This window comes from Gymnoscopelus braueri (genome assembly GCF_963280865.1).
Source record: "Gymnoscopelus braueri genome assembly, chromosome: 1".
Classification (NCBI taxonomy): domain Eukaryota; kingdom Metazoa; phylum Chordata; class Actinopteri; order Myctophiformes; family Myctophidae; genus Gymnoscopelus; species Gymnoscopelus braueri.
In genome coordinates, this window is record NC_137603.1 from 40,259,199 (window position 1) to 40,275,821 (window position 16,623).

Consider the following 16,623-nt stretch of genomic DNA (forward strand, 5'->3'; position numbering starts at 1 on the left):
TTCCCACTCAAGATTTAAAGTTGTTTACAACCCTCCTTGTGCCATAACTGGGGCTCACACCCCCTTTTATGTCACATCAACATCAACAACATTCACATCATGAATTAAATCTGTATATTTAGATTTTCGATATTGTTTTTTTAGTTGTTTTTATTGCATTGTTGTTTTGTCCAGTTGTTTGAGTGTTGAATATTTAATGGACCACAACGTAGTCAATCAATCAAATGTGTGTGTGTTTGTTTGTTTGTGTCCGTGTGCGTGTGCGTGGGCGTGTGTGCGTGTGCGTGTGTACTTGAGTGCTGGGCCTTACCATGTTCATGACAGTGAGCAGGAACCTCTGTGCCGCGTCGGCCCCGTGGTACTGCACCATGTCCGAGTCTGCCACCACCACCGTCTCCATAGTGTACACTCCATTCAGACGGATGGCGTTCCTTTTCCCCCGGCCCTCCTCACCCCCTTTCCATCTTTTCTCCTTCTTCTTCCCTACCGCAAATAGACAGACGGCAAGGGAGACAAACCAACAGACAGGCCGAGGTTAGATTAGATAAGATAAACCAAGATGGCAAATATTAATCGAAATTGGTCAAACATTAGACACTACACACACACACACACACACACACACACACACACACACACACACACACACACACACACACACACACACACACACACACACACACACACACACCTGTAGGGGGAGGGGGAGTTGTTCATTGTTCAGAAAAGTAGAGCCCTTACCACAACAGGGAGGCTCGGAGTAGAAGCTGAGTAAATCCCTAATAAATGTGAAGCCGAGCAGCAAAGAGCTACACGATAAACAGGCCCCAGGTCTGCTGGCCTCCATCAGCAGATCAGTCCAGATAAGGCCTGGAGCAGCTGATGAAGATGTGTTTACTCTACAAGGCTCACTCCGTCTCCCCCGGCTTGGCTCAAGTTCATCGTTACATCACAGCACAGACTGGCGGGCAGACCATGGCTCTATTTCTCCAACCAATAAACTCCTGTTCTCTCCAAAATGCCAACACATAGTGTGTGAGAGTGCAAAACCAAAACTAGAAAGAGCCTTAACCATTCTTAACGAACTCATTTGACTCCGACTACTAGCGTTATGGGAATATGGCAGCTGCTGCCTTAGTGGTTTAGCTGTTGCAGGCTCCCACAGAACACTTAATGTCGTTCATTTGAAACAAAACCGCAGATTGCATAAGAATGGGGGAGCGTAACAATGCCAAGGAGCTGTGACAACAATTAGCGGACCGCAAACGGGAAGTTGTTGTATATCTTCTGTTGTCATCAGAAATGGTTGGTTAGCTGAGGTCTGCAGTGCATTTTAAAAAACAAGTCTGAAGTCTGAAGATCCCATTATATAACAATATGACAATGATAGTCTTGGCTGAAATGACAGATAGAGTTTGGAAAAGAATGATCCTTTAAGACTCAGCAAATCAATAATGGACTGTGTAGGATAGGATGCACCCAAGATCAATAGCAGGGCGGCTATCACTTAAGTCAGTGATAGCCGGACAGAATAGAGGTTTTGATATTTGTACAAAATAGCAGATGTACAAGCCCGCAGCGCGGCACGAAGTGACGCGCTGTGAGCTTGTATATCTGCTATTTTTTAATAGTCAACCCAAAAATCTAAAATAACAGATGCTTCCCACTTTTAATGGGTTGAAAAAGGAAACGAAAAAAGGGATATTTACTTGCGAGTCGCGACCCATAAAAATGTGTCCGCGACCCACAAATGGGTCCCGTCCCAGTGTTTGGGAAACACTGTCCAAGAGAAAACATATCTCCACAACTAGTTTTTATTTCCAGTGGCGGGCTACCCATTTGGTAGCGTTTGTATCACCAACTGGGCCTTTTTTTTATATCATTCTCAACCGACATGTCTTTAACATTGACATCATCATTATTACCATTGACGCTAAGTCGGCCTTGTTAAGAATGTTAAGAGGTCTTAACATTCCATCGTGTACTTAGTTAGCCAGGGTTCCAACATCAATCTGGGACTGCTTACTTGAATAGGTCTCAGAGAAGACCCTCATGGAGAAGCCAAGTCGAGAGGGTCTGTATTGTTTGGTCCATCTGGTGTCTGTTTAGCTTGTTTGTTGGAGTGCACAAATGTGACCGATAGATGTTTTGTTCCCAGCGGAACCGCTGATCAGCCTGTGACAATGCAGCTCAACAAAGAGAGCTGCCTATTACACTGCCTTATAGACTCGCCCAAGACCACTGACTCCAGCTCAAGAGCCAAGAGGCCCCCCTGCTTATTGGAGGCCAAACAGCAAGAATAATCCATGCATTTTTGCGTATGTGCTATATAACTCCCTGTGTCTCTTTTTCAGATTTCTCCCAGCATAAGGTGAGAGGGAGACCAGGCAACAGGATGGAAACCGAACACACAATAGCATGCACTGCGCGGAAAAAAAGAAGAAGAAAAAAAGCATGCCTGGAGGTGACAGCGTTGAGAAAAGATAACTCCGGTCTTGTTGTCACATAAACACTGCATACTGTGCACCACCCAGGCAGAAAAGTGAGATCTCCCACAGGGAGACATGTAAAGAGGGCTCCTTTCTGCTTGTTCGGGGGCAAAACCACAAAATAAGAGATGAGAGGAGATGTTGTTGGGTCACATTGAGACAAAATAACACTGTGTTTTGAACTGCGAAATGAACATGAATTGGTACCACAGGGGGAACAATGATTCTGCCTGCTCAGCAGTCTGAGTAAATACGCCGCCTCAAACAATAACTTTGCTGCTGCTGATGCCCAGTCCTGAGGTAATTACACCCCTTTTAAGACTATAGCTGATGTGTAATGACTCTGGAGATCATATGCTGTACTGATGGTGGTGGTGGTGGTGATGGTGGGGGGTTATAGATCTCAAATTAGGGACTGAAGACTCTACACATGACTGGCATGATGCAGTTCGGCTCTAGACAGAGATTTATGTTTCAATTCCTGGGTGGAGAATAATGTACAATGAATGACTCACTTTACTTGTGATAGCAAGACATAAGCAGTAAACACGAGAAACCCTTTGTTGAGTCTGATTCGTTTACAACCTCGGTTGTTTGGGTTTAAGTTACTCTAAATGCAGAGTTCAGTCTGTTGAACCCCGGAGTTCTTTTAAGGGACCCAAGTTCTTTGAAGGGACCTGCCAGCTGTTGGTCCATGACACATTTTGGGCCATGACCCTAAGTTTATGCTTCAAAATGGGGGGGGGGGGGGTCATGGACGGCGATATTTTGGAGATATTTTGGTTGCCAAATATGTTTGCACATATGAAGAATTTGTCTCGTCGGGTTCGTGCATTACACAGAATAAAGACAGTGTTGTAAGTTCACAAGATACAGATAAAGACAGAACATTGAAACTACACAAAGTAATATATATATATAATATAGAGGCTCATATGGCTACATGCCATGGGTGGATAAATATGAATTATTGCACAAATTATTATTGAATTGTGTACACAGAGGTACATTCCACATTGCAAATGCATGAGTAAATAAATATGAGTTATTGCACATATTGGTCTGTGTCTGGCCACCTGACTGTCAATAAATACTACAAAATGCAGCTTTAATGTGAGGAAAAGGGACAGCATAAGTGAAAGCAGGCTGTCAAAGTAGGCTAGTTGTTACAGTTCAGAGAGTGCATTCATTCTTTGGAATGGCAACACTGTACCAAAAGTCTTGAATATAATTTGACAGGGTAAATAAACTTCCAAATACAAACAAGACACTGTCAGTGTCAAACAGGGGGTTCTTCCACATAGTGTGAGCACTATCTGAATGATGCTACACCCTGGAATCGGTGCAGCCTCCGTCCCAGAGAAAGCAGCTGCTCAGGGTGCTCCACTGCTGGTCTCCAGCCATGAAGGAAGCAGCTGCCTGCACTCTGCTGTTTCTTTAACCTCCTTTGGGCTTCTCCTGCTGACTAGGTGATGGTCTCAGATTCCCATTCATAAAGCAGGAATTTCATTATCGAAGGCAGGACGACGGGCCACCGGAGTAAGAATAATAATAAGAAAAACTGTCTCACAGTTCATTGGTTAGGAGCGGCAAGTGAAGGAGTGATTGTGTGCTACTTTCCACAAATGATACTCTTTGTGCAGAAGTAATATAAATCCTGCACTGCACTGCACAAGCCAGACCTCATACTCCCTCACACACACATTCTCTCTTTCTCTTTCTCTGTCTCTCTCCCGAGCCTGAGGGTTTTTTATGCCAAAATTTAGAAATTCCTTGGAATAACAAAAATGCAGAATGCCTAGCCTCCATAGCGGGTGTCTGTAAAGGGATTGCGCATTGAGAGGATTTGGAGGGTGTTCCAGCATTTTTCAGATTCTCTCCCAGTGTGGAGCAGACCACAGGCCTGGCTGCTATCACACAGGCCTCTGCTCTAACTGCACAAGTGGTATCTCACCCTCATAAATAGGGCTGGGCGATATGGACAAAATCAAATATCACAATATTTTGACCAAATACACCGATATCAATATTGTGACAATAATAAACATTTTCTTTTACATTTTTCAAAAGAAATCCAAAATAGCTGATCTACAAGCTCACAACAACAAGTTGTGAGCTTGTAGATCATCGAACACATTAATGGTCTGGTACTCATCATGTAGGCTCCATGCGCCCTAACGTGTCCAAGCTCCATCCTCTCAAACCCCACGCCTTCCTCTCTCTCCCCCTTTCCTTTCCTCTTCTCCTTCATCACTGCCTCTACTAGCTGTAGATGTATATGAGCTCCACCAGAGGGAGGGAGTAGTAAACAGGAAGTAGGAGTTGTAATAAACAGTAATAAATGTGTACAAAGCATCCTCCTGACCTTCGACTCTCAAAATACTTTTAGGATCATCTGATCTGAGATTGGTTCATCTAACCAGAGACTTAAACGCCAAGTCGCCAACGGGTTCAAACAATCACAATTGAGCTCGTCAAAGGGCAAACTATATGTAAACTTTGTATGTAATCATGAACCCCGCCCCCCCCCCCCAGTCCACAGTACCAGCAATGCTCCACTCCATCCCCTATGTTAACATTTACACGCTCTTTCAAACTGAAAACTAATTTATGAGTGAAAACGTGTTGCGTCAGCAAGTAAAACAAACAAACAGTGCTCAGTCACTTCTAAGATAGGCTGCTCTCCCTTCCTCATGACTCTTATGCAACATGACACAACTTTACCCTGCCAGGCTGGGCTGCTGCTGTTATACAAAGAATGCTTGAGAGTCGGTGTATGCCTGCGTGCTCCTTGCAGCACGTGTGTGTGTGTGTGTGTGTGTGTGTGTGTGTGTGTGTGTGTGTGTGTGTGTGTGTGTGTGTGTGTGTGTGTGTGTGTGTGTGTGTGTGTGTGTGTGTGTGTGTGTGTGTGTGTGTGTGTGTGTGTGTGTGTGTGTGTGTGTGTGTGTGTGTGTGTGCGACTGTGCGTGTGTGTGTGTGTGTTGATCATTCTTCAGGACGTGGACGCCAGGTTTTAATGGATATACAGTCTGCCTCAGTTTGTATCTATCTCCTGAGACCATGTGGTTTGGGGGGGGGGGGTGGGTCGGTGCTCCCCTCTCACTGAAGCTTTGGAGTTGGCCGCCCAGAGGAGAGGAGAGGAGAAGAGAGGAGAGAACTGGCAGACCCTGTTAAACCCCGGACCCAGGCAGACGTGAGTGCAGAGGAAAGAATTTCCAAATCTGGCACCTCGCTCCATCCCTCTCGCCTCAAGACACCAGGTGCACACATACACTGTACTCACACATGCTCTCTCTCTCTCTCTCTCTCTCTCTCTCTCTCTCTCTCTCTCTCTCGCTTTCTCTCTCACTTACAGTACAGTACACGCACACATGATTTCACAGACATATCCTTTCAACCTCTCTACATATCTCCTTCCCTCCATCTTTCACTCTTACACCGTACAAACACACACTCACTCTTACACCGTACAAACACACACTCGCACACACACACACACACACACACACACACACACACACACACACACACACACACACACACACACACACACACACACACACACACACACACACACACACACACACACACACACACACACACACACACACACACACACACACACACACACACACACACACACACACACACACATACACACTGTCCCAGACTGGAGGTACAGTATAAGCCCCACCCTAGGCTCCCATTTACTTCCGTCTTCCTCCAGCAGAGAGACATAACTAAAGGTGTAACTTATCTTATGTTATACCTTACAGCATGCATGCACACAACTCGAATGTGGAACTTCTTATCTTTTCTCTCTTTTTTTTTTTACAAAACTCATGAGGTTTCTTCTTTTTCTGTATTCATAAGAGGAGGTTTCAATTACGGTATGTGTCCCAGATATGAACATATGGAAAGAATTTATTTATACAGGTTGTCAAAAGTGCTGGTGGTCTTTCCTTGGGAGGTGTTATGTAACTTTGGGGGTGCTGCGCGGTTCTCAAGGTCAGGCCGTTCTGGTTAATGACAGTGCACAGGGGAAACGTTGTGGAGAAACTCAGCGAGTGCTTTTAATTGTCTCACACACACACACGACATGATAGCAACAGACAGAGCTGCAGGACCCCGTCGCTCCCATCTTGCATGTTGTGTATAGCTAAAGCTATGAATGAATACCTTTAGTTTTCCGTTCCAAAGAACGGGTAGGCGTAGTAGAGGGCATTTAATCTTTTCCATGAAAAGTTGCCCAACTGGTCATTAGCGTTTTGACTAGATGTTGTGTTCAGGTAAGGCGTTTACAAATTACACACACATTTAAAAAAAACTAAAAATGCTGCAAGATTCTTAGAGTTACAGAGGACTGCTTTCTTCTGCAAGAGGGGAGGAACCCTCTGCTGTACGCAGGGGGAAAAAGAGGAGAAAAAAAGTGAATTCCTCTCACTAGAACAAAAATCTATAATCTTGGCAATGAGACGTAGAGGGTTTGGAAAATATGCACATTATTAATGTAAAAGCGCAGAGAGAGACATTTGCTCTGTGTTTGATAGCGTTAGCAGTGAGAGGCTCAGCAGGTTCCAACAAGAGTTTACAGACGGGGGGATACACATTAAATAAGGAAACAGCTGCATTCCACACAGCCATTCTTACAACACACTGTAGTTGAATGAACATCAAAGGATGGGAGATACCAGTAAATGCTGCTCTGAAACCTATGATTTATTAGTGCTGCTTCTCTGGGATGTTCAACCACTCCACAACAGGGAGGAGGGTGGGGAACTGGAGACAACAGTATAGTTTGTAGAGTTGCTCCTCCTACAGAGAAACAGTAAAAGCCTAACTTAAAAATATATCATTTCCGAGAGGATTTGGAGGATTTTGTGGACAGTAGCACAAGAAACATTGCCACCCCCACCTCCCATGTGTTGTAGCTTTCCTTAGTCCCATCCTATTTCTGGTCTTCCTGTTAATAATAATCCACAGCTCTCACTCACCTTGTACAGTGCCGCAGTACTGGTGCTGATCACCTGCAGATCGAGGGTCAGCGCGTGGAGCGGGGCCAGTCTTGGCAGAGCGTCGCACAATTCTGTGTTTCTGCCCAGAGAAGGTAGGCGAGGACGGGTCGTACCCACTGACCGGTTGGATGAACAGGCTGTCCTTCCCAGTGTGGACAAGGCCAGTCTGGACAAAGAGACAGACACACAAAGACACAGGTATAAACATTCACGCACCTCCTTCACCCATCATGGAGCGCTAGTATACGCTCAATCCAATATTACAATACCACACATCTGAGCAGGCAGGACCTCAGGGAAATAGCCAAGAAGTTGGGAGATGAAGCGTGAATCTACGCGTTTAAGTGTGAGTGAGTGAGTGAGTGAGGACGAGAGGAGAGAAATGTAAGATATAACGGTCTCTTTCATCCCTTGACACATTGCAGACAGACACATGAATCATGGCATTGGAGACTGTAACATTTGGTCAGGATTCAGCATTGTAAAGGTACATCTGGTGGGCCTGTGAAAATCAGTTCACATGACATTAACAAGCCATCACCGTTAAAATAAGGAACCATATCGTCGCTGTCGGGCGAAAACCTTGCATGTCCAAAACTGTTACTTTTCAGAATTCTTTTTTAAAAAGCACCTGTGTTCCAATGGATCAACTGTAGTTATTATTTAGTCACAATCTCTTGTTAATACTTTATTAGTTACATATTTATAAAACCAACAGACAGACTTAACCATTTTCGCTTTCACTTAAAGATTTTCTAATTAAATTACGAAACAAAACATAAAAAGTTGAAATATGGAGATACAAGGTTTCTGTCCAAATGCAACAACACTGTTCCCATGGCAACCACTCTGTGTTGGAGGATCTTCCCTCATTTCATTCACAGTGACCCGAGGTTATGAATACATCAGCTCTGAAGGTTCATGCTCATTTAAACAGTCATGTATATGCTAAAGCTCTCAGGAGAATCAAGCCAGTACAGGCTATGTCCCGACAGGAGAGTCATATAACTTAAAGTAGATAGCAAGGCCGAGAAGTGGAACAATGACAGACTGGCGGGTTTTATTGAATGAGGGTGATAGCATTAATGCAGTTCATTACACTGTTGATGCACAAATTAAGGCCTTCTATTTCAACTTGTCTTTCAGGAATTCTGAAATGAAATAAATAAGTAAATAAATCAATGGCCAATATTCTCATTTATATGTACAGTGTTACCATAAATAAATAAATAAAAGACAAAGTGCAACACGAGTTTGGAGGTTCTTCTCACGTGACGACAGCAGTAAACAACAGGACACAACACAATATGACAACAGCTGCCACAGAGCCTCCACTGTGATTGTGGCGGGAGTAAATTGTGGCTGGTATGCCATGGGAGTTTGTTCCAGAATTTTTATAGACACTGAAGCCTAATAGTTGCACACCAAAAACAGCCGATCTACAAGCTCAACGTGTCGCAGTGCCACACGTTTTCTGAGCGTGTAGATCGGCTTGGTGCACAGCACCGGCAACTCAACTAAATCTAGGCTTGAGCTCCTGGCCGAGCCCCACTGCTTGGAAATGCTGTTACAAAGCATAATAGACTAGACCTTAATGAGTGATGTATCCAACTGCTAACTACAAGCATGGAGGGAGATACACTATTCAGAGAGTTGAAGTCTGGAATTATTCAGTTTAAGGCTAGTAGTCAAGCCATGCTAAGTTTCTAACCTAGCCGCCACAATCAGAGGTACCATGGGAGAAAGGCAAATAGGATGCAATTTGTTCCTTGCCTTCCCTTTTCAGTCACCCTGCTGACACTAATGCAAGAAGACCTTATACTCACACACACACAACCTCACACACACACAAACACAGACACACACACATTATAAATGGGTTATACCTTTTTTGGGGTCATTTTTAATGCTAAAGCCTAAACGATAGATTGGTAGATTGAGATTTTTAGTGTGGGACACCGACTTCCAACTAAGTATAAATCAGGCATAATCCCTAACCCTCCTAAATGCCTAATCCTGTACCCAAATCTCATTTCTTTCCTAATTGTAACTATAAAACAGCTTTTTAACCATAAAACAACCATTTCTCTTGTGAGAACAGGGAAAAATGTCCTGGAAATATCTATTTCTACAATACTTGTAGGGACATTTTGCCCTCACAAGTACAGTAATGCAAGTACACACACACACACACACACGCACACACACGCACGCACGCACGCACGCACGCACGCACACACACACAGGCCTGGTGTCAGGGGGCTTTGTCGGACCTGAACCACAGCCAAAAACAACACTGTGATTTAACAACACAAATAAAACTGGCTGGAGGTGCCACTGTGCGACACTGAGAAATTAACACATTGTACGTCCGTGGGTTAAATGTGACCGTGTTTGGTTAGGTTCAGGGCTACAGGGAAAGCGTTTGTGTCTGGATAGTGCTACTTGGCTGGCCTGTGCTGGGGATCAGTGTCAGCCCACGCTAGTCATAATATTTCTGAGGTGTGCAGATTTCGGCTCCCTAAGACCCTTTTGTTCTGCTCCTGCTCAAGGTGTCACTGAGTCTGACCTAGTTAGCTCCCACAAATGGATATAACATCTAAAACAATCATGACCTTATTTTCCAAGATAATAACATCCAATGCCTGCCTGGAAGAAAAAGATGTCAGATGTACTAAGCTAAGAATGAAAGAGATGCCAAGAAGAGAGATCAGGCATGTCTATGTTTTTCTTCATTTCTACAGACCTTCAGGAACCTTATTCGAGGGGGGGGGGGCATGCTTCCACTGTGTGTGTGTGTGTGTGTGTGTGTGTGTGTGTGTGTGTGTGTGTGTGTGTGTGTGTGTGTGTGTGTGTGTGTGTGTGTGTGTGTGTGTGTGTGTGTGTGTGTGCGTGCGTGCGTGCGTGCGTGCGTGCGTGCGTGCGTGTGTGCGTTAGGGACTCTGTATTATTGCCTATCAGCTGCCCAAATGATTTGCCACAATGGTGACAGTCAAGCTCTCAGAGAACTGACTGACCCTATACAGTCAATAGAGAACGTCTAACCTCAGCTATGCTGGGTGCTTCGATGCAATAAAAGCAGCAAGGCTTTATTATGAAATAAACTCCAAAACCACCACAATTGTTAAGTTCAACCCCAAGTGCCTCACAACACAACATCTTAAGTGTGTGTGTGTGTGTGTGTGTGTGTGTGTGTGTGTGTGTGTGTGTGTGTGTGTGTGTGTGTGTGTGTGTGTGTGTGTGTGTGTGTGTGTGTGTGTGTGTGTGTGTGTGTGGTTCCCCTGAGAGGCAACTAAGTGCAAAAACAAGAGGGCAAGCATCCCAAATGCTTGACACTTCCAAGAAAACAACCACAAAAAAGTTAATCCAAAACATAAGATGGATCATTTACCAGGCCGCCGCAGGTATTGAGAGAGGCAAATGAGTCTGTGTGATTGACAATCCATCCCGAGTAAAAGCAAAGCTGCTCCTTGGATATGTGCGACAGTTTAGTGCTCTTGTTTCCTTCCCTCGACTCCACCACAAAGTCATCGGAGAGAAATGCGTTGTTCCTTCTAAGATTTAAGTACAGGTTTTTTCCAAAGGCGGGCAGCGACAGAAGCAGATGGTCCTTGCCAGGGTGACCCCCCGCCGGGGGGTCTAGGGAGCGCTGGTCGCGGCGACGCACACTGTGCCGCGACTGGTCCTGCAACAGGTGTGTGTCCTCTCCAAATAGCACCATGGGAACCACTTCATCTGTCTCCACTTCAGTGTGGGCTGAGGAGGGGAAGGAGGGACATAACCATTCAATTGGCATCTAGACTGAGAGTATAGCCTAACATCTGAAATCCTATTTTACTGGGAATCCGTAATCAACCTGGTGTGCAAATAATAGGTCACTGACTGTCTTACTTGGCGACAGTCTGGAAGAACAGTATATTCTAATGCTCAGTATTGAATGTGACTGCTCTAAACCACAAGGAAAGCTGACTGGACTTAGAGCCAAGATCAGCTAGAACAGTGGTTCTCAACCTTTTCAGGCCGTGATCCCCCAAAATAATCATATTTTAACTGGGGACCCCCCCAGATAAATATTTTTGAAAATAGCATTAAATAGCAAACTATTTTCAAATGTTTTGCATCTTTCTTATATTATTTGACAATGTTTGACCAGTTTTTATAATATAGTTTGTTGATTACTTTTGATCCTGTAATGGTAATTCTGTTGGGTATTAAAAAGGTCTTAAAAAAAACTTTACTGTCATCTGGGACCCCCCCTTCTCCCCCGAATCATGTGGGGACACACTGTGGATCCAGACCCATAGGTTGAGAACCACTGAGCTAGAAGCATGCAAGACATTATTCAGTCCACCTTTGCCAACCATTAAGCAGTCACCGCTTTTAACAGCAAATGACAGCATGCACCATCAGACAATGAAAGCGACCTTTAAAGCAGCCTGCAGTATCGCTGTGCAGTGAGAAACTTTGACCATTATTACTGTGGTTTATCTCTGAGAGAGACAATATTTGTTTTATTTTAACCAGTGGTTCTGAAATATTTTCATGTCATGATGGACCCCCAAATGTAATATGTATTTGTCCCCCAGACCCCCATCTGAAAATGTTTTAGTGCCAGATTTGTGTTGTTATTCCACATTTTTATTTCATTTTTTTTTTAAATAGCAGATCAACAAGCTCACAAATAGGCAAATAGCCGATGTACAGTATATATAGGTTTAAAGTGTTCACGTGGATTTTTTTGCTTAGTAGCACAATAAGAAACGAAGTCACAAAAAAAGCACCACATAACACCCATGTGTGACTCTATCTATTACAGTTTTACTGTTTTACAGTTGTACTTACTAAATACTAATACTTCTAAATACACTATTACAGTTGTACTTACTAAATACTAATACTTCTAAATACTCTATTACAGTTGTACTTACCAGTCATCGCCTGCAATCCGCTACAGATCAGGAGGGAGAGGAGCAAGAGAAGCGTTTTAGCATGGCTGTCATGCATGATAAAGAACTGTGAAAGGATGTAAGCGCTTGCGAAGCCGGAGCAGGACTGCAGACAACTTCTGTAAAGTTTGAGATGTTAGTACAACTCAGGGGACTCCCTCTTTCTTTGGTGTTTCGACCAGGTGGGCGTGGTTTTGAGGTATAGATTTTGTGAGGTTAAAGTTATGGTTAGGTTTAGGCATATAACCACGCCCACCTGGGCGAAACACCAAAGAAAGAGGGAGTCCCCACAACTCAGCCCCAAGTGAATTTGAAGCTATCGACGCGCCTACTGATCTTTGTCACCGCCTCTCCAGTGGTTTGATTGGTTTTGCCACGCAAACCGACACATATCTGCGATGCGATTGGCCGCCGTCGCTGTCCGTTACTTCAGGGGGTGGGGCTGAAACCCTACACGTGGTTTCAAGTGGAGAAATGTAAAGAAATCATGGGTTCTTTCCACCAGTGGTGGAAAAAGTACTCTCATTTTTTACTTAAGTAAAAGTAGTATCAGTACTGCAAAGTAGAAATATTCTGTTACAAGTGAAAGTCCGGAATTAAAAATGTACTTGAGTAAAAGTACAAAAGTATTGGTATCAAAATGTACTTAAAGTACCAAAAGTAGAAAGTAGCCTACTCATTATGCAGAATGTCCCATTTCACACATTTTCAAATGGCCGAAATGCATAGGACTGAAGTGGTTAATGTATGTTTTGTAATAATAATGTTTTCAAATAATTGTTGTGGAGTAAAAGTACAATATTTGCCTCTGAGATGTAGTGGAGTAGAAGTAAAGTACTGAAAATTGGAAATACTCCAGTAAAGTCAAAATACCTCAAAATTGTACTTAAGTACAGTACTTGAGTAAATGTACTTACTTACTTACTTGCCATGCAGTGTGTTTAGTCAAATATTGCAACCCATACTTTCAAAACAGTTTATTTCTAGGCCTATACAATAGAAAACACTATATCATCACACAAATCTAATTTGTATTACAGAGCGTGCAGACATGCCTATCATCTTACCTCTCAGATAGATCAATAAGCCCATACTCAAAGCGTAGATAGTTTACTATTTGGAGCTACATCTGAAGGTACTAGGATTAAACAGCCTTTGCAAAAAAGCTCTGCAAATGCATGCATTTCAATTAAAGAAGGGCTGTGGCCTCAAGCTCTGTCTCCGTTTGAAGTGTGGGTGTGGGATGAATTTGACCTACTGTGGCAGGGCACTGGGCAGGGTAAATAAACTATAACCACACTAAACAGCATCAAATGACAGATGTCAGCAGTGGAGAGCAGATTGCCTCTGGCTGTGTCTCCCCTCTGAATGACCTTGCCATTTGCATCAAATCTAAATAGAGCCACTAGGTATGGATGGACTCATTTCGAAGAGTCTCACAGCAAACATAAATATGGCTGGATTTATTCAACAGCACCACCAGAGACACTTGACTTAAGTTTACTGTTCCAGCAGCTGTGGACCATACTCTGGGGCATCAATCAAAAACAAATAGGATTGGCTCACAGGAAGACACCTCTGTGTGTGTGAGCATCGTGTGCATGCATATGCGTGCGTGCGTCTGTGTGTGTGTGCGTGCGTGCGTGCGTGCGTGCGTGCGTGCGTGTGACACTGACAACAGTGAGTCAAAGTCAGTAACCCCTGTGTTTACTAAAGTTTATTTAGGCCTATCTATTATTTTGTGTATGTTTGTGGTTCCTTCTCAAAAAAATGGACAAACAGGAAGATTGGCCTTTTCCCTGATATGGTGTCTATGTCGAGAATGTTATAGTATCCAAATTGAAACAGGTCCTGGGGTTTTGGTTAATAATGTCACAATTCTGGGGTTTGGTCAAAAATGTCACAATTGGGTTGGACTCGCATGAGAAAGAAACAGCCTAGTTCTGACAGCAGTGACACCTGGGTCTAAGCCAATATAAGTATCTTCCACTTGGTGGCTCTAAACCTGAGATGTTCTAAAAATCTGTATAATCCCCTACAAACCCCTTTATTAGAACCAAAGACAATGTTTCAATGCTGTTAGGGGTCTTCGTCAGGTCAAATTGTGTGCAGGGTATTTCTTGTTTATCCATAATGAAGTCTCAGCCCAGCACTAATAGGATATGATCATCTATAATTTCTTAAAAACTCTGTATTCAATGTGCCCTGTGCTGTATTAGGACTCCCCAAACACACACACACACACGCACGCACGCACGCACGCACGCACGCACGCACGCACGCACGCACGCACGCACGCACGCACGCACGCACGCACGCACGCACGCACACACACACACACACACACACACACACACACACACACACACACACAAAAGTGTGTGCACAGTAGGGCTGGGCTAGCCTGGTAAAAAGGTCGCGGAATTCAACATTGTGAGCTTGAAGATCAGACATTTTAGATTCACTATTTTTGCCAAATTTTTAATAACAAAATTGATAATGTCACAATACGCATTGTCATAATATTGATATTGAGGTATTTGGTCAAAAATATTGTGATATTTGATTTGTCTATGGCCCAGCCCTAGTAGTGCATATGTCACAGGGTGAATGGAGATCCAGGGTGATTGAAGACAGAGCGCTCGTTTTTAGGCACGGGGCTCCTTCGGGGCGAGGCGGGGCTTTTCGAGACAGGGTTTATTAGCGAGGCTCGCGAGGAGGAGGAGGAGGACGGCGCTGCGAGGCGGGGGGTTATTACGCGAGGCTCGCGAGGAAGAGGAGCCTCCTCCTCCTCCTCCTCCTCGCGTTTTAAACCGTCCCGTCCTCTCCTTCTCTCCTTCTCCTCCTCCTCCGAGGAGGAGAAGGAGAGCGCGGAGAGGCGGGGCTTTGATGCGCCGACGGAGACCTGTCTTTTGTTGTTCCCCCCCACATAGCAACCAGGAAGCTAAGCTAGGGGAACCATAATATCTATGAGGGGAACGCTGAACACGCGTTCACACGCACGGCGCGCCGACTTAGTGGAGCTTGAGGCCGAGGAAGCGCGCCCTCGCGCCTCCAGGCGCGAGTGCCCGCGGTGACCGGCCGACGCTCCACTAGTCGACTCAGCGCCGTTTGATTTGTAAACCGATAGGGACAGAATAGTTCTTTTCATGGATCACTGTGTGTGTGTGTGTGTGTGTGTGTGTGTGTGTGTGTGTGTGTGTGTGTGTGTGTGTGTGTGTGTGTGTGTGTGTGTGTCAGGGAGAAACTAAAACAAAAGCCAGCAGAACACAATAAAAGTATCTTAACAGTCCATTGAAAGCATGAGCGCGTGTGCGTGCGCGCGCATGTGTGTGTGTGTGTGTGTGTGACTGTGTGTGTGTGGGTGGTCACGGCCATATGTGCTTGTGCACAAGCCTGGCTTGTGGCTCCCTCTAGTGTTTCTTCTACAGAATTGCTGGGTGGGTAAAAACGAGCGAGCCTTCTTCAATCACCCTGGTTCTCCATTCACCCTGTAACACATACACATTACACACCAACAAACGTAAGCATGTCCATGGGATTTAATCCACACAGGAGACTTCATTATTCTCACTCTTCTCCTGAGGGTCTCAATGAGAGAACATTACCTATTGACATCACTGTGGTCAGCCATGCGTCTTTTCCTCTCAACAAGCAAGATTAAGATTTTAGGCTTTATTGTCTGATCTTTAGATCTGTGCTCAAGGCTCTCCTCTGATCCAAACTGGTCACAGAGAGCCCTTGATAGCGAGCAGGAAGAGATTATCCAAGCAGTGGTTCTCAACCAGTGGTCTGGGTCACCAGTGGTCCTTGAGGGGGCTCCAGGTGGTCCCCAGCTAAATGATGGAAAGTTGGTAACCAAATGGACCCTTATCGATCTTTAACTCTTAAAAGTGTAAAATGATTTCATTTTATGCTTTCAACAATTACATTCTTGTTAAACGTCTGCATTACTTAATTACAGAACATGTGCCTGTTGTCTCTCCTATGGTACCACATCAATACAGCATGGAATTGTGGACAAACAAAATATTCTAAGTTTTGGGTCTGAGGGGCTAAAAATCATCAAATGGTGGTCCGTGGCTCAAATGCCCAATAAATAATGGACCTTGATATGAAAAGGGTTGAAAACCACTGTGATAGAGCATAGCTCTATGATCTGCTTTGTGCTTT

At 44.3% G+C, this 16,623-nt stretch overlaps 1 protein-coding gene across 2 annotated transcripts in view; it reads right to left on the reverse strand.

Moving 5' to 3' along the window:
- adamts17 (ADAM metallopeptidase with thrombospondin type 1 motif, 17) overlaps positions 1-12,556 on the reverse strand; it is a 104,883-nt gene extending 92,327 nt beyond the window's left edge. For both annotated transcript variants that reach the window (XM_080437812.1, XM_080437811.1), the window contains exons 1-4: positions 12,433-12,556; positions 10,896-11,260; positions 7,484-7,670; positions 311-483 (exon numbers count right to left, since the gene is read on the reverse strand). In XM_080437812.1, the coding sequence (XP_080293938.1) occupies positions 311-483; positions 7,484-7,670; positions 10,896-11,260; positions 12,433-12,508 (801 nt within the window). In that variant the 5' untranslated portion in view covers positions 12,509-12,556. The remainder of the gene's footprint in view (positions 1-310; positions 484-7,483; positions 7,671-10,895; positions 11,261-12,432) is intronic.
- Positions 12,557-16,623: the final 4,067 nt, after the last annotated feature.